The following is a 16,881-nucleotide window of genomic DNA, read 5'->3' as shown; positions in this document are numbered from 1 at the left end:
TTGTTGTGAACCTCGTTGTAACAAAAACTTAATGATATATAATGATTGAAGGTTACAGAAATAGAATTTTTTTTTTAAATATCCAAAAATTTCAAAAATATCCAATTTTTCAAAATAATTACACAAATGGCCAAAATTGGCCATTTTTTACACTTAGGCGCCACCCTAGTTGGCGCCTACCCTTAATGGGTAGGGCAAGTCGCCACTAGGGGTGGCGCCTATGCCCAATCCATTTTTTTTTTTTTTTTTTTTAATTTTAATTTTTTTTTTTAATTTTTTTTTATTTATAAATTTATGTTTTTTATTAAGTATATTAATTTATGTTCACACATATATATAAATAAATGTTTTTTATTTATATATATATATATATATATATATATATATATATATATATATATATATATATATATATTAATTTATATATATATATTAATTTATATATATATATATATATATATTAATATAATTTATAAGTAATTAATATTATTTGTAAATTTTTGGAAAAAAAATTATTTTATATATGTATAAAGATATGATAGACAATATTTTTAAAGATAAAGATAAAGATATAAAGATAATAAACAGAAAATATTTTTATTTAAATAATAGACAAGGCAAATATTACAAAGATATGATTAATCACATATGATGCGGTCCCTTGTACGATCCGCACGGGGGAGGTCTAGTTACTCGCCTAGACGGTTCACGTGGTGGTGGTGCTTCCCTATTACCACCCCTTGCCCTAACACGCCCCCTTGCCGCTTGCCGTTGTGGTTCGGTCGAAGTCCCTTCAGTGCTGTAGGAAAGACGGGTCCCCTCTGCGCCCTCGAAGCTTTGTCTCGGTGGGACAAACTGACTACTGCTGGGTGCGCCCTCGAATTGTGGTCTTTGGTAGTTTAGGGTTGAATCGGGTTGGCCAAAGTGCAATGTTTGTTGTGGTGTGTAGTAGTCCTGTTGGTAGTCCTCTTGTATACCCGTGTCGGGGCTAGGTGGAGGACTGGAAGAGCTTGGGAAATTGTCGTGTTGGAAGTGTTGGGATTGGTGGAAGTAGGGGGATTGATATTGTGGTAGGTGTTGGGACTGTTGATGGTGGTGGGAATGTTGAGTTTGTTGTTGGTAGTCTTCATGGTATTGGGATTGAGTTTGTGGTATGTATTGTTGATTTGGTTGGGGGGTGGACATGTGTTGTGGTTGTTGTTGTTGGTAATATGGTGGTGGTGGTTGTTGTTGGTAATAAGGTGGTGGTGGTTGTTGTTGGTAAAATGGTTGTGGTGGTTGTTGTTGGTAATAAGGTGGTGGTTGTTGTTGTTGGGAATACTGTGGTGGTTGTTGTTGTTGGAAATATGGCTGTTGCATCCGGGGATCGTCCAAATAGAACGGGTCAGACACAATCATTTCTGGATTGGTATTTGCTCTATACCATTCCACATATTCCCTTGTCGGCTTCATTTCGTTGGGCGCCACCGGAAATTGTAGAACATAGTGGGCACGGTCTTTCCACATTTTTCGAAACTCCTTAGCAAATTCCTTCCAATTTTGGGCATACCACTGGTGGCTGACTTTTTTTAGATGCCAAGGTTCCATGGACATTGGGGGGCCTGGGATGTCTTGATGCATTCCGAATTGAAGCTTGACACGGTCACTTTGGTGCATCTCCACAGTGGTGAACCGCATTATGGCCGTTTTTGCTGTCCAAACAGCTGCATCTTCGGGGTTGGGTTGATGTTCCAATCCCAAATATGGCCTCCAAATAAACTGCAAAGAAAAAAGTAAATATGTTATTTATCGAGAATGCATGACATTAATAAATCAGTTAGAAGTTGAGTGATTTAGTGGTAATACATCCTGTGCTCGGAGACGATCCAACAGTTGACGGTAAAATATAATTTTATTTTTGGGGGTAAGACTGTAATCCAGTCCGGTTGTAATGAACCTAAACAAAAAAAGATAAATAATATTAGTTACAAATATTTATAGAATAAATATACAAAATGAAATAAGATCATAAATTTACCTAGTTGTGTAGGGGAAGGAGTAGTCATTAGGATTTTTTGGGGCTAGCCTCGGCAATCTCCACCACCCCCATGTTTGAAGCAAAAAAGCACATCCAGAAAATGTACAGTGCTCATTTTGTGCATTTTTACACAAAGAGCTATATAGGAATGCTAATACTGCAGAACCCCAACTATATGTGCTTATTCTATCAATGTCCCCGAGCAAACTCAAGTACATAAAATTTATGCTATTTCCCGTCCCTTCGGGAAATAGCAAGTTCCCAAACAATAACATAATGTAAACCCGGGTTTTTATGACTTTTTCTTGTTCGGAGGATTCCTCAGTCAAAGTTATGGAGTCGTGGTACAATTGTAGGCTAGATAATTTAATACCCTGACCCCTTGCTTTGGCAGACCCCTCACCCTCGACCAGATCTACCCCCAACATTTGAACACATATTTGGTTAGGCTGTTGAACATTTCCGGTCACAGGCTTACCATCTATTCTAAGACCTAAAAGCATGTACACGTCCTCTAATGTGACGGTACATTCACCAGTTGGTAGGTGAAAGGTGTGTGTCTCAGGTCTCCAACGTTCACACAGAGCCAAAATGAATTTGGCATCAATGGTGGCATTTACGACATGCATTACATGACCGAAACCCGCACGCTCTATGTAAGGTACGCACCATGGGTCTGGATAAGGCATTGGGTGTGAACGTTGACGAAATTTCTTGGGATCCTTTAAAAACAAACAATATAAAAAATCATTATATTGGACTTTTAAAAAACTAATTACAAACATACGAAAGAGGCAATGTTCAAGAAAAACTTACGAATGAGGCAATGTTTGCCCTAGTTCCTCTGTGTTCTTGGCCCATGGTAAGAAGCGACATGACTGCAATGTAGGAAGAAGCTTGGTGGATGAGAAGTTTCGCCTGAGTTCTCTGAATAAAAGTGTTAGTGGTTGATGAAAACTTGCAAGAATGACCCTCTATTTATACTCGTTTTCAAGTAGACTGAATATGCAAAAATGTGACAAGTGTAAGGCATGCGTGGTAGTGTTGGCATGCATTGGTGGAATCTGATGATGCAGAAACGTGACAAGTGTAAAGCATGCGTGGGAATCTTGCATGCATAGGTGCAGACTAGGTGGGAGTTGTCTTGTCTTGGGGAAGACTTGGTGGAATCTGATGATGCAAAGGTGTGACAAGTGTAAGGCATGCGTGGGAATCTTGCAGAATAGGTGCAGACTAGGTGGCAGTGTTGGCATGCATAGGTGCAGACTAGGTGGGAGTTGTCTTGTCTTGGGGAAGACTTGGTGGAATCTGATGATGCAAAGGTGTGACACGTGGAAGGCATGCATGGGAATCTTGCAGAATAGGTGCAGACTAGGTGGTAGTGTTGGCATGCATTGGTGCAGACTAGGTGGGAGTTGTCTTGTCTTGGGGAAGACTTGGTGGAATCTGATGATGCAAAGGTGTGACACGTGGAAGGCATGCATGGGAATCTTGCAGAATAGGTGCAGACTAGGTGGTAGTGTTGGCATGCATTGGTGCAGACTAGGTGGTTATGGGTAATCGATCTTAAAATTCACCAAAAGTTTATTTGATTGGAATGAAAAAAATAAAATAAAACAATAACTGATATCAATATTTTGGTGTCTAAATATATTTCTCGAACACATTTACATTAGCATAATTTGTTACTATGATGCATAATAGAACAAAGCCACAAGCAGAAGCTGTCCATAGCTGTAACTCTGGGATCCCTAAATCTCTTGCCACTCTTCCAGCCAACCCGAAAGTTCCATCAGCATGGAAGGATTCACATGACCCTGTGCTGGAAATGGTACGAATTGGTGGTGAAGACTTGATGGGGAACAGGCATGCATGGGAATCTCTGAGACTAGGTTCAGGCTATAGGTGGATAGGTTGGCATGCATTAGTACAGACTAGGTGGGAGTGTTGCATTCAAGGGTGTGACACGTGTAAGGCATGCGTGGGAATCTCTGAGACTTGGTGGTGAAGACTTGATGGGGAACAGGCATGCATGGGAATCTCTGAGACTAGGTTCAGGCTATAGGTGGATAGGTTGGCATGCATTAGTACAGACTAGGTGGGAGTGTTGCATTCAAGGGTGTGACACGTGTAAGGCATGCGTGGGAATCTCTGAGGTATTCACAATATCTTCACAGCAATCTTCACACACATATCTTCACAGCAATCTTCAGTAAGATTCTTGCAGTATAAATATTCACACACATTTTCAAAGGGATTCACAATATCTTCACAGCAATCTTCACAAAACCTTGACAATATCTTCACAAAACCTTCACAAAACCTTCACAAAACCTTCACAAAACCTTCACAAAACCTTCACAAAACCTTCACAAAACCTTCACAATGTCTTCACAAAACATGTCATCTTCTTCACAATACAAAGTCAAAGCTCACGTCAACGGTGAGACTTATGAATGTGATATGTCTGGCTTCCTATTTAGAAACACCGAATGCACTCGGTTTTGTCTAAATAGAGGAGCTGACTTCTCTTATCTGAAAAGGAAGATTGAGTCCAAACTAAGACAACCCGTGTCCCAAATTTTTTATCAACAACCTTTTTTTTCAGAAAACAACTCTGTCAAGTTTTATAAGTCATTGATTCAAAATGACATGGAGACACAATACATGCTTCGTAACCATGAGTACTCTGGTTACGACTACATAGTGTTGTACATTGTGTTGGAACAACCTCAACCAACTCAGAATATTCAATCACAGGTTATTGATCCTGTGATTGATGACGAACAAGATGTTGAGCACCACGTTGAAGACGATGTGGTTGATGATGCTGAAGACGTGGTTGATGACTTGGTGAACCGTCATTCTGAAGACGAAGACCAACCTCAAATACCTATAGCGCAACGCTACTCACCTCCTGCGCACTTCACAACACTTAACTTGGGCGAGGATGAGCCCTCATCAGATATGTTCTACAACCCATATATGAGGTCTGATGAGGACTTAAAAAGGGTGACCAATTTCGGACCAAGGAAGAGTGTCTGTTAGCAATAAAGAACTGGCACTTGAAAAATTGTGTTGACTACGATGTTATCAAATCAAATCCGGAAAGATACGTTATTGAATGCAAAAATCCGGAGTGTGGATATAGGTTGATGGCATCGTACAAGAAGAAGCATAATGCGTGGGTGATAGGGTCCATATCTCAAGCTCACATTTGCGTCAACACCAACATGGCACAGGATCATCGCAAACTTAGCCATGACATGATCTGCCATTCCATATTACCTCTAGTTGAGGCTGACCCGTCACTGAAGGTCAAAACAATTATCTCCCATTGTGTGGCTGTTTTCAAATATACACCGTCATACAGAAAGGCTTGGTTAGCGAAAACCAAGGCAATTGAACTGGTGTACGGTAACTGGGAGGAATCATACAAACAACTACCACGCTACCTGGTTGCACTACGATTGTATTCACCTGGGACGGTTACTATAATGGAGACCTTGCCTGCACAATCCCCTGACGGAACTCGTCTAGAAGGTAATGGAATTTTCCACAGACTTTTCTGGGCATTCCGTCCCTGCATCATCGGGTTCACATTCTGCAAACCACTTGTTCAAGTCGATGGAACTTGGCTGTATGGGAAATACAAAGGATCGTTACTGATGGCGGTCGCACAAGATGGCAATTCAAATATTTTCCCAATAGCCTTTGCATTGGTGGAAGGAGAAACGGCTGCTGCATGGAGTTTCTTCCTTAAGAATCTTCGAACGCACGTGACTCCACAAGCTGGCATCTGCGTGATTTCTGACAGGCACGCTTCAATAGACAGTGCATACAATAATCCAGCAAATGGTTGGCATGACCCCCCGTCTACCCATGTTTACTGCATCAGGCATATTGCCCAAAATTTTATGCGGGAGTTCAAGGATAACTTCTTGAAGCAACATTTGATAAACGCGGGGTATGCCTTAAACCAACCTGGATTCCAATACTATCGCCGGGAAATAGTGTTGGCAAATTCTGATGCAGGGAGGTGGATCGATAATATCGACCGAGCGAAGTGGACTAGATCATATGACGATGGGGTGAGGTGGGGCCACATGACAACAAATCTTGTGGAATCAATGAACGGCGTCTTTAAGGGGATACGTAACCTCCCGGTAACCGCATTGGTGAGTGCGACGTATTTTCGGATGGCAACGTTGTTCGTAACAAGAGGCAGGCGCTGGAATGAAGTGTTGCAGACGAGTCAGGTATATAGTGATGCCTGCATGAAGTTTATGAGGCAGGAATCTGCCAAAGCCAGCAGCCATCGGGTTACGGAATTCGACCGCCATGGCCACACTTTTAGTGTCAAGGAAACAATTGACCACAACCAAGGGCTGCCCAGACAAGAGTATAGGGTCCTAATACCAGACCGTTGGTGCGACTGTGGTCAATTTCAGGCCTATCGTATGCCTTGTTCCCATGTCATTGCAGCGTGTTCACACAGCCACTTCGATGCATTATCGCTAGTGTCTCCAATCTACAAAGTTGCAACATTGCTCAATGTATACGACAATCCCTTTCCGGTGGTAGCATTGGAGGCGTATTGGCCAGAGTATGACGGGGAAATTGTTTGGCACAACGAATCGATGCGGCGGAATAAAAGTGGTCGCCCAAATAGCAGGCGCATTAGAACTGAAATGGACGTCGCAGAGAAAATGCAGAGGAAGTGTAGCATATGTAGACAACTAGGGCATAATAAGAACAAATGTCCATATCGTGGATCTAGTTCCACAACTTAGTTTTCACTTTCATAAATCTGTGTACCAAAATCATTTTAAATTAAAGTTTACTTTTTATTCCAAATAGAAGATGACACTTGAACAACAAACACAAAAATCTAACATTACAACACCAATTACTAAAACAAAAACAAATACTGGAACAAAAACAAGTACTAAAACAAGAACAAGTACTAGAACAATAACAAATACAACAACAACATGACAAACAACCATTAAAATCTAAGAAATTACAACAGTTAACACTATGTCGTCTGATCCATGCATCATTTGGATGCAATCAATGTCGCTTTCAACTTCAACCCACCAACGTATCGTTTCTCCAGTTTCAAATGAGAACCTTGTTCTAAGCCTCTGAATCCTTCTGATGACTTCACCAGGTTGGTAATCTCCCTCTAACCAAGACATCAAGGACCTTTTTAGTTGGTCCAACGAACGGATGTTCCAAAATTTCATCTCCATTGGGGGTTTCAAAGGCGAGAAAATAACATGTCCATCCCTTTTTAAGATTACTGGTTCAGGATCCGGGCGCCTTGATGATGTTCGCTGCCATGACGACGGTCTTGGGGATGCCATGAACTCAACTTAATACAGAAGGTGGTAGGAAACAGTGGTGAAGAAAATGCAAGGAAATAACACTTTATTTATAGGAAAAGATCTGGGTTGTACACCAGTCTACCTAACCCTAATTAGTGTCGCACTTGATTAATTAGGGTTTCAATTAGGTCATAACTACCAAACTCGGATTATAACCGATCAATAAACCCTAATTATAATTGATACATTAACCTTAACATGAATAACCCTAATTCTCCCAAAAATTTATAAATAATATTATTTACTTATAAATTAAATTAATATATATATAAATTAATATATATATATATATATATATATATATATATATATATATATCTTGTAAATAAATATTTATATATATTAATTAAATGTGTATAATATTAATTGTTTATAAATTAAATTAATATATATATATATATATATATATATATATATATATATATATATAAATTAATATATATATATAAATTAATATATATATATCTTGTAATAATTTTATTTATATATAAGTGTTAATATAAATTAATATAATTTATAAAAAAAATATATTTATCAAATATCTAATATTTAAAAAAAAAATTAAAAAAAAAAAATTAATAAAACATTTAAAAAAAAAAAAAAAAAAAAAAGGGATTGGGCATAGGCGCCACTCCTAGTGGCGACTTGCCCTACCCATTAAGGGTAGGCGCCAACTAGGGTGGCGCCTATGTACACAATTAGGGCAAATTTTGCCCATTTGTGTAATTTTTTTGAAAAAATGGTTAATTTTGAAATTTTTTTTAAAATTTTGAATATTTAAAAAAAAAATTCACAGAAATACAATGTTACAAAAAGCTTAAAACCCAGATGATGCTCCTCGATTGGGACAATTGTTCTTGTTGTGTCCTGGTTGACGATAGATACTACATAATCTTATAATTTTATTGTGGAATCCATCTCTGTCCTGATACGTGTGTTGTTTGGCCTTCCTTTTCTTTCTACGCATCTCATCGTTGTGCCAAACTATATCACCTTCATATGGAGGTCAGTATTCCTCCATTGGTAGTATCGAGAAGCTTTGATTATATACATTCATGACGGTGACGGTCTTGTACACATCAGATAAATGGCTGTAAGCGTCTTGACAAGTATAAGTGCATGCTGCAATGACATGGGAGCAAGGAATGCGGAAGGCCTGGAATTTTCCATAATCGCACCAACTTCTGTTTAGTCTAACAGCATAGGCTAAATTGGGTATATTGAAGCGATCTCCCAAGAGTCATTTTTCTTTTTGTAAGACGCAGCCAAACGAAACTTACAAAGCATGTTACGACATTCGATAACATACCTTCTAGAATCAGTGTGTTTCACTGTAAAATCAGCAGAGTTGTTCATGTGGAATTTTTTGATAGCTAGAACACATTCTTCTTTGGTACGAAACATGTCTCCCACCTTTAATTCGCCTTCTGATCTCGGATACGGATTATAGAAAACATTGTTAGATGTTTCATCATCGTGCAGATCCATACTTGTCATATGTTGAGGCGGATTGTAGACATGACTAGGAGGTATTGGTGGTGGTTGATCATCATCTTCAATGTCGTTGTTCAGCATGTGATCAACCTGTATCTCGGTCTCCTCTTCTTCTTCATCAACGACGTCCACTTATGCTTTTGCTTCTGGGTTGACGTCATCTGACCACTGTGGATCAAATTCACCAGATTCATCCTGACTGGTTATTTGTGACTGCTGAGATGGTATACATGGTTGAAGAGTAATGTACAACCCAATACAGTTGCAGCCTGAATGTTCATGACTAACAAACATGTATTCAACATCTTCATCGTCTCGTACCTTTAGGGGAAAAAACTTGCATTGACTATTCTAAAAAAATATTGGATTTTGATATGTGATCTTTGACACAATACCCGATCCTATACAGGATTGTATTCTTTTTTTCAAATGCAAGAAGGTTGCATTTCTCTTGATCGTGAGTTTAATGGTATCAATGTTTCGAAAACAAAAGCCATACAACTCAAACTCGTATGTTTCACTGTTGCAGTGAACGTTGACAATGTATTTTGGTGAAGATGACATTGTGCAGATGAAAACTATTTTCTTGCTGCAGACGAATGTGAGTGAAGTGTCTTGGATGTTAATAGTAAGACACTTAAATAGAGGAGTGAAGTGTCTCACATGCTAGCTAGTTCGAAGTGACGTGTCGCACATGCAAGCTACTCCGAAGTGACGTGTCGCACATGCAAGCTACTCCGAAATGATGTGCCAACCATGCAAGCTACTAAGAAGTGACATGTTCAGCATGCAAGAGAGAGGACAGCCACGTGTCAGACATGCAGACACACACTCCAAATAAATTGGCGCCCCCATTCATTCCTTGCACATGGGCGTCAATCCATTTGGCGACACCTTGTCAAAGCATGCATTCAGACCTCGAAACCAAGCAATCAGACCTAGGTCTTGCATGCATGTCCCTATGGAGGCGCCAATTTGAATGGAGACCCCTCTTAAAGGTTGTACATGGTCGCCAATTCAAGTGGAGACACCATGCAAGCATAATTTTTCATGCTCCCATCCATTTGCCTATAAATACATTCACTCCATCAACACTTCTTCCACACCATGACTCTCACTACTTCTATAATACTTCTTCTACAATTTCATCTAGAACAACTTCTTGTAGTTTCATCTACATCAACCCCCCGACAAAATGTCTATCCTCACAATGGGCGAATCACATAGAGGAACGGTTGCAAACATCGCAACATATGTAATTTTTTTCTTTTGTTAACTTTTTATCTTTCATCTTCATCAACCCCCTTTTATTTTAACATACCAAATTAGTCAAGTTTTTTGTTCTTTATTTTATATGAAGTATCAAGGTTCCGGACTCGGGTCCACGAATATGTCCATATGGACCCGATGATTCAACCTTATGTTGAACTCACCGGTTTTGGTCATATAAGCAAGATTTTGTCTTGGTCCGTAGATAACAAATTCATTCTAGCTTTATGCGAAAGATGGAGACCAGAGACACACACATTTTGGTTCCCAACTAGTGAGTGTCCTGTGACGTTAGAATACGTCTACATGCTTTTGGGACTGCCCATTGAAGGTAAGGTTGTTAATGGTAAAACCAACTATGCAAATTCAATTTGCATGGATCTCTTGGAGACTGATTTGTTAGATGATAACGCAAGAGGTCAAGGTATACTACTTTCACGCCTTAAGTTGTACTATAATAGTTTATACTTAGATGAGAATTCTACCAAAGATGCTCGAATAATAAAAACTAGGTGTTACATTATGTTGTTAATTGGCTCGTTTTTATTTCCCGAAGGTAGTGGTTCTAGCGTGCATATTATGTATTTACCTTTACTTAGACATGTAGATAGAATAGGAAGTTACAGTTGGGGATTTGCTTGTCTAGCCTATCTCTATAGCTCCTTGTGCAAGAACTCACACAAAGATACATCTACATTTTCTGGATGTGCTGTTTTTCTACAAGCATGGGATTGGTCAAGACTACCATCCCTAGCACCAGTCAACAACAACCCTTTCACATTTCCGTATGCACAAAAGTAAGTTGTTTAAATTGCTATATCTTTAGTTACTTCTTTAAAGATTATTATCTCTAACTAATATTTTTTGACTTTTTCGTGTAGATGGTCTGCACGTGGTATGAGTTACAACAGATGTCCAAGACACTGTATTACTCAGTATCGCAACCTGTTGGATCACCTTCGACCGACAGACGTAAGGAAAATAACTTAATAATTTTGTTATATTTTGTTAACTTCTTCTACCTAGATTATAATCCTATCTTCTTTCACATTTTAGTTCATTTGGCGTCCATACCTTAATTTGGATTATGACCATCAGGTTAAAACTGAAGACGCGACTGTATGGACTGCATGCACACCGATAATACGGTTCACAACTGTGGAGATGCACAACAGTGATCGTGTGAAGTTGCAGTTCGGTATGCCCCAAAATATCTCAGATCCCCCAGCTAGCCTAGGAGAATGACATTTGCGCAAAGTTAACGACCAGTGGAACTTCAATCCATGACAAAGCTTCGCAAGATCGGAGTGTCGCAAATGGAAGCACCGTCATGACCATATGTTAAATGACGCAGTCATGCCAACTGAAGAAAAACCAAGTCGTACTTATATGGCTTGGTACAGATCGGTTGGTTTTTAGTTCATCGTCGAGGATATGTACTTGTACGACCCACGCCAGATGACTTACACACCTGACACCTCAACATCAAACCCCCAACAACAGTGTCAGACCGGATACACACAACCCCCTGTCCGTCAAACGTTCCGTTCAACCAACACACAAACATACAACCAAAACATACCATACACCCAACCCCAATACCAAAAGCATACCCCATACCACCACCAACAAATTGACCATCAACCTGAGACTCAACATCGCTTCGCACCCACCCCATCACCCTACCAAATTCGCCTAAGCCAGAACACCCAACGATCATTCAACACCAACCGCCCATCCTCCTACCATAGCCAAGAAGCCCAAACCTCACAAAACCAAAACATCCAACAACCCTATCTCTACCAAACACCCCAACAACCTTTCCAACATTTCCTCGACGCATCGTTCACACCCATGTCTCCCTTCAACCGTCCCGGTCGCCCATCAATGCGTCATCCACAACCCAACTTCTCTGGCATGGATCATGAGCTTAGCTACGGCGGTACACCGTCGATGCATACTGAAGACTATGCCGACTTGTATGACTACCTCAACAGGCCTTCTCCTGTAGTTAGAAGTGACGCTCCTGGCCCCTCAGATGCTCAAACACCGGTACCGAATCATCAACGTGGGTTAGGGTCACGGGTTAGGGTAGCTAGAGGATGTGGGACCAGAGGTCGGTTAGGTGATCCCGGTCATCACCATTAGGTTTCTTTGTGTAAACGACAAATTTTATTAATATCAATTGGTCATATATCAAATTTATCTATCACGTATACCATTTACCAAAAAAAATACATTTTACACTGAGACTCCAATTGAATTGGCGCCTCCTCTTAAGTCCTACACAGGGGTGTCAATCCAATTGGCTAGGGCACCTACCCTAGTCAATCCAATTGGAGCCTCCATTCAATTTTTAAGAGGAGTCTCCAATTCAATTGGCAACTCCTCCTAAAAGTGGGATAGTTTGGGATTTTTTTTAAACCAAGGGTATTTTGGGAATTTCCTTGAAAAGGTGGGTTATTTTTGTAAAAAACTCGATTAATTACTATGTACTGTCAGTATAAAAAGATTTACACTGTCGATTCATCATCATCATCCGTTTGTATTATTTTATAGATTTTTGAAATAAAAGTCAAACTTATTTCAATATCCAACATATAGGATTACCTGACTGTGTAAAATTCTTTTACACTGTCAGTGTATTTCAATTAAATCCATTATATTAATAAAATTTTACTGAAGATTTTCTAAAACTTATTGTGATTGAAAACATAAAAACAAAAAATCTTGAGTGGCTTTTATTTGTAAAATTTTGTTTAGAGTATAAAACTTCATGCTTTAAAAGAGAAAATTATATTTTTACTAAAGTACTCATTACATTTATTGAAAATGATGAAAGTAATATTAATTAAAGGGTAAATTTGAAAAATGTGTGTTTGAAATGGATCATTTATTTTGAGACACTTTTTTATTCTAAATAGATCACTCATTCTAGAATAGAGAGAGTAGTAAATTACTCTTAAATGATGTCATAGGGTATGGTACATGCTAAATTTGAGACTAATTGTCAAACCCTTTATTACTAACGCGTTGAAAAAACTATAAGAAAAATATAAAGATATTTATTTGGTTTGATTATTTTTTTTATTTAAATTAAATTAATCTTGGCTATGTTAGTTTTGTCAGGTATAATCAGTCTTAAATTCAAAAAAAAAAAATATTGTAGTAGACAGTCGACAACTAATTAAAATTTTATCAATCTCTAAGACATGGATCATATATAAAAAATGTGAATGCTAGATCGTTGTTCGTAAGCAATGTATTGTATGGCTCAAGTACAATGTCAAAAGAGCAAACGATGTTACATCGATGTCTGGATGTAGTGAAAAATAAGAAAGGGTTCCCATATTTTTTTAACGGATGTAGGTAAAGAAATTAGTTCATGAGAGTAGGATTCGTTTTGTATCATGGAATATAGGCTCACTTACTAGAAAGTATATGGAAATAGTAGATATTATGCATCGGAGGAAGATCGATTTCATGTGCCTACAAGAAATAAAGGGGACAGGTGAAAAGACGAAAGAATCAAACAACGAGAGAGTTAAACTTTGGTGCACCAGAAAAGTTAGATCCATAAATGGTGTAAGGAGATTTAATCATAACATTGAAATTTATAAAGGATCAAGACACCTTTAATGTTATTAGTTCTTATACACCTCAGATTGGTTTAGCAAAACACTTTAAGATAAAATTTTGGAAGGATTAAAAAGATTTACTTTGGAATATACCGACAGGGAGAGAACTTTTCTCTATGAGGGAATTTAAATGGACGTGTTAAGACCCACTACTACAAAAAAAAACACATTTAACCACAGACGCAGAGTTGATTTAACCTCGATTACAGATGTGAGGTAACAAAGGGCGTCATGAAAAACTGTCATTTTACCCTTCGGTTTTAAAATAACTTAGGGGATAGTTGAAATGATCATTGGTTCGATCCCCAACAATAGTTTTTCTATATTTTCAAAACTAGCGTCATATACCTCTCGGTTTATGAACAAAACCGAGAGGAAAAATATATTCATTTTTTTTTAATACTCATTACATAGTTTACACAGAATATTACATTGTTTACACAAAATATTAAATTTTGAATCTGATTCATCGTCATCATTGTCGGTGAAACATAAATGTTGGATATCATGGGGAAGAGAAAAAGTTAGGGATCCTCGTTTCATTGATCTTAAGGAAGAGCAAAATATTTTCTATAGACTTTGCATTCATTTGTTTCTGATATAAAACAAAAACATGTTAGATAAATAAAATAAATATTCAGTTATATGATTATTTAAGAACACAAGTCTTGAATCCAAATAATTTTCGACTCTTGCAACCCATCATAGCGAAATTTTCTCAAATAAAATAAACATTTTTTTAAGTTTTTAAGTTTTCATGTCAAATGTTTTATTATCAATATTTAATATTTAGAATCTTTTATTATGAGAATTTTAGGTTTCACGCGAATCACTAATGACAGTGCCTTGATAGTTGATACTCATTAAATGGACGACAAAAATTTGTTTAAGGACGGTGAAGGAACTCAATAAACACACTTATATTTTACATTGATTATTACTCAAAACCGAGGTAAAATGTGTTTCTTTTTAAATAAATAATATAATAAAATATGTTTCATCCCAAACGCCACACACCTCTCGGTTTCTGTAAAAAATAAAGGGGAAAAACTTTTATTTTTTAATTATATTGTTTACACAGAATATTAAAATAAATTGTTTAAACAAATCCAGATAACTTAAATTTTTTGATAAGTTATATGTTCCTACCAAGAGAATTTTTTTCCTGCACTTGCAATCCATCCTAGAGAGATTTCATTATCTCGAGCAAATATTTTCATGATAAATTCTTTCACATGAATGAGAATAAGATACATGTTCTTGCAATTTACAACATGTTTAGGAATAAATTTCTCAATATTGTCAACCGAGGAAAACAATAAATTAAAGAATATTTTCTTTATTGACAACATAGGAAGGTTATTCCAAAAATACAACAACAACATCAACACCATTATGTTGGGATGGATTGCAAGAGCAGAAAAAATGTTTTGTTCACGATAGAAGAACATTGAAGATTTTTTTTGTCTTGCAATCTATCCCAAAATATGATGCGTACAAGTTTAGAGAGACTACATATAAATTAGGCTTAGGGTAAAATCTGATTAAAGAGTGTTTTTATAGTAAAATCTGATTAAAGAGTGCTTTTATAGTAAAATCTAATAATATAATCCTTCGGTTTTTAAATATAACTGAAGAAATAGATCATTAATTTAAAAATAAAAATAAAATAAAAATAAAGACACAATTTTTAAAGAAATAAAAACATAAACAGTTGTTGATGGGATTCGAAGCATGTCATGAATTATTTTTTTCCTCTATTATATTTAGAAATCGAGGGAATATGTGGTATTTATTTTTAAAAAATAAAACATGGCGCGTCTTGGCATTATACCTCGATTTTTTGTTTGGTGAAGTGAAAGTTTTGTCATAAAATGTATTATTTGTAGTAGTGACTGTAGCAAGAGGTTATGAATGCATGCATTTGGTATGGTCTCATGGAGATAAATAGGGAGGTTAAATTCATCTTGGAATTTTCTTCAGCTTTTTACCTTAATATAGCTAATACATTGTTTAGTAAAATAAATAATCATCTTCTCACATATAAGAGTGGGCTAACATGTTCTCATATAGATTTATTTCTTCTTTAAAAGTCAGATATAAAGATTTGCTTGGACTATTAAGTTAATCCAATAAAGAACTTGACTCTCCAACATAGAGTATTGGTTTTGGATGTAATAATCAAAAGGAGAGAAAATAGAAGAAGTCACATGGGAGCGTCACATATCAATGATGGAATTTGAAGGGTGAAAACAAGGAACTTTCCAACACAATATCTTGGAGGGAAGGTTTTAAAAACCACAAGAAAATGCAACTAATATGTAGAATAAAATGACTTCAAAGATTAGAAAAGTAACTAAAAGGACGTTGAAGAATCAAGAGGTTTTGGACCTATATGTAACGAATTATGGTGGTGGAAGCAAAATGTTCAGAGTAAAAAGGACTATTTTAGAGAATCATCAAAGTCTAAAAATGTTGAAACTTGGAGAAAATATAAGAAAACTAAGAACGAGATCAAGAAGGAGGTGATTGAAGAAAAAAATGAATATTTTGATGGATTATACCAATCTTTATGAACCAATGAGGGAGAAAAATTTATATATAGGCTTGCTAAGGGAAGAGAAAGAAATACAAGAGATTTAGATCAAAGGAAGTGAGTTAAAGATAAGGAAGGAAAAGTCTTGGTTCGGGAAAAAGATATAAAGGATAGTTGCATGAGTTATTTATACAATTTATTTAATGATGAATATTATATTTCCCTAGATTCTATAAGATCGATATTAGATAATAGGATTGAAATTGTAATTACTACCGTATGATTTAGCAAAGAGATTGTACTAGACAACATACCTATTTAAGTGTGAAAAGTTCTTGGAGATAGAGACATTGAGTGGCTCACCAAACTCTTTAACTAAATTATGAGATCAAAGTGAATATCCGATGAATGGATACGAAGAACTTTAGTTCCAAACTATAAGAACATGGAGGATATACAAAATAGTGCAAATTATAGGGGAATCAAAGTAAATTCAAAATATTATTATAATCAAATCTCTATTACTCCCATTAAATT

The 16,881-nt window shown here is 36.9% G+C and overlaps 1 protein-coding gene across 1 annotated transcript; it reads right to left on the bottom strand.

The window, feature by feature from the left end:
* Window positions 1–584: 584 nt before the first annotated feature.
* Window positions 585–1,869, bottom strand: LOC127119702 (uncharacterized). Its single transcript, XM_051050006.1, has 2 exons — window positions 1,846–1,869; window positions 585–1,758 (listed from the first exon to the last, which is right to left on the bottom strand). The coding sequence occupies exon 2, from the start codon at window positions 1,675–1,677 to the stop codon at window positions 643–645; it is 1,035 nt and encodes a 344-aa protein (XP_050905963.1). The 5' UTR covers window positions 1,678–1,758; window positions 1,846–1,869; the 3' UTR covers window positions 585–642.
* Between the last annotated feature and the right edge of the window lie 15,012 nt (window positions 1,870–16,881).

The sequence above is a fragment of the Lathyrus oleraceus genome, chromosome 1 (assembly GCF_024323335.1).
Source record: "Lathyrus oleraceus cultivar Zhongwan6 chromosome 1, CAAS_Psat_ZW6_1.0, whole genome shotgun sequence".
NCBI lineage: Eukaryota > Viridiplantae > Streptophyta > Magnoliopsida > Fabales > Fabaceae > Lathyrus > Lathyrus oleraceus.
The sequence above is the reverse complement of the archived record's forward strand: the minus strand, read 5'-3'. Positions and strand labels throughout refer to the sequence as shown.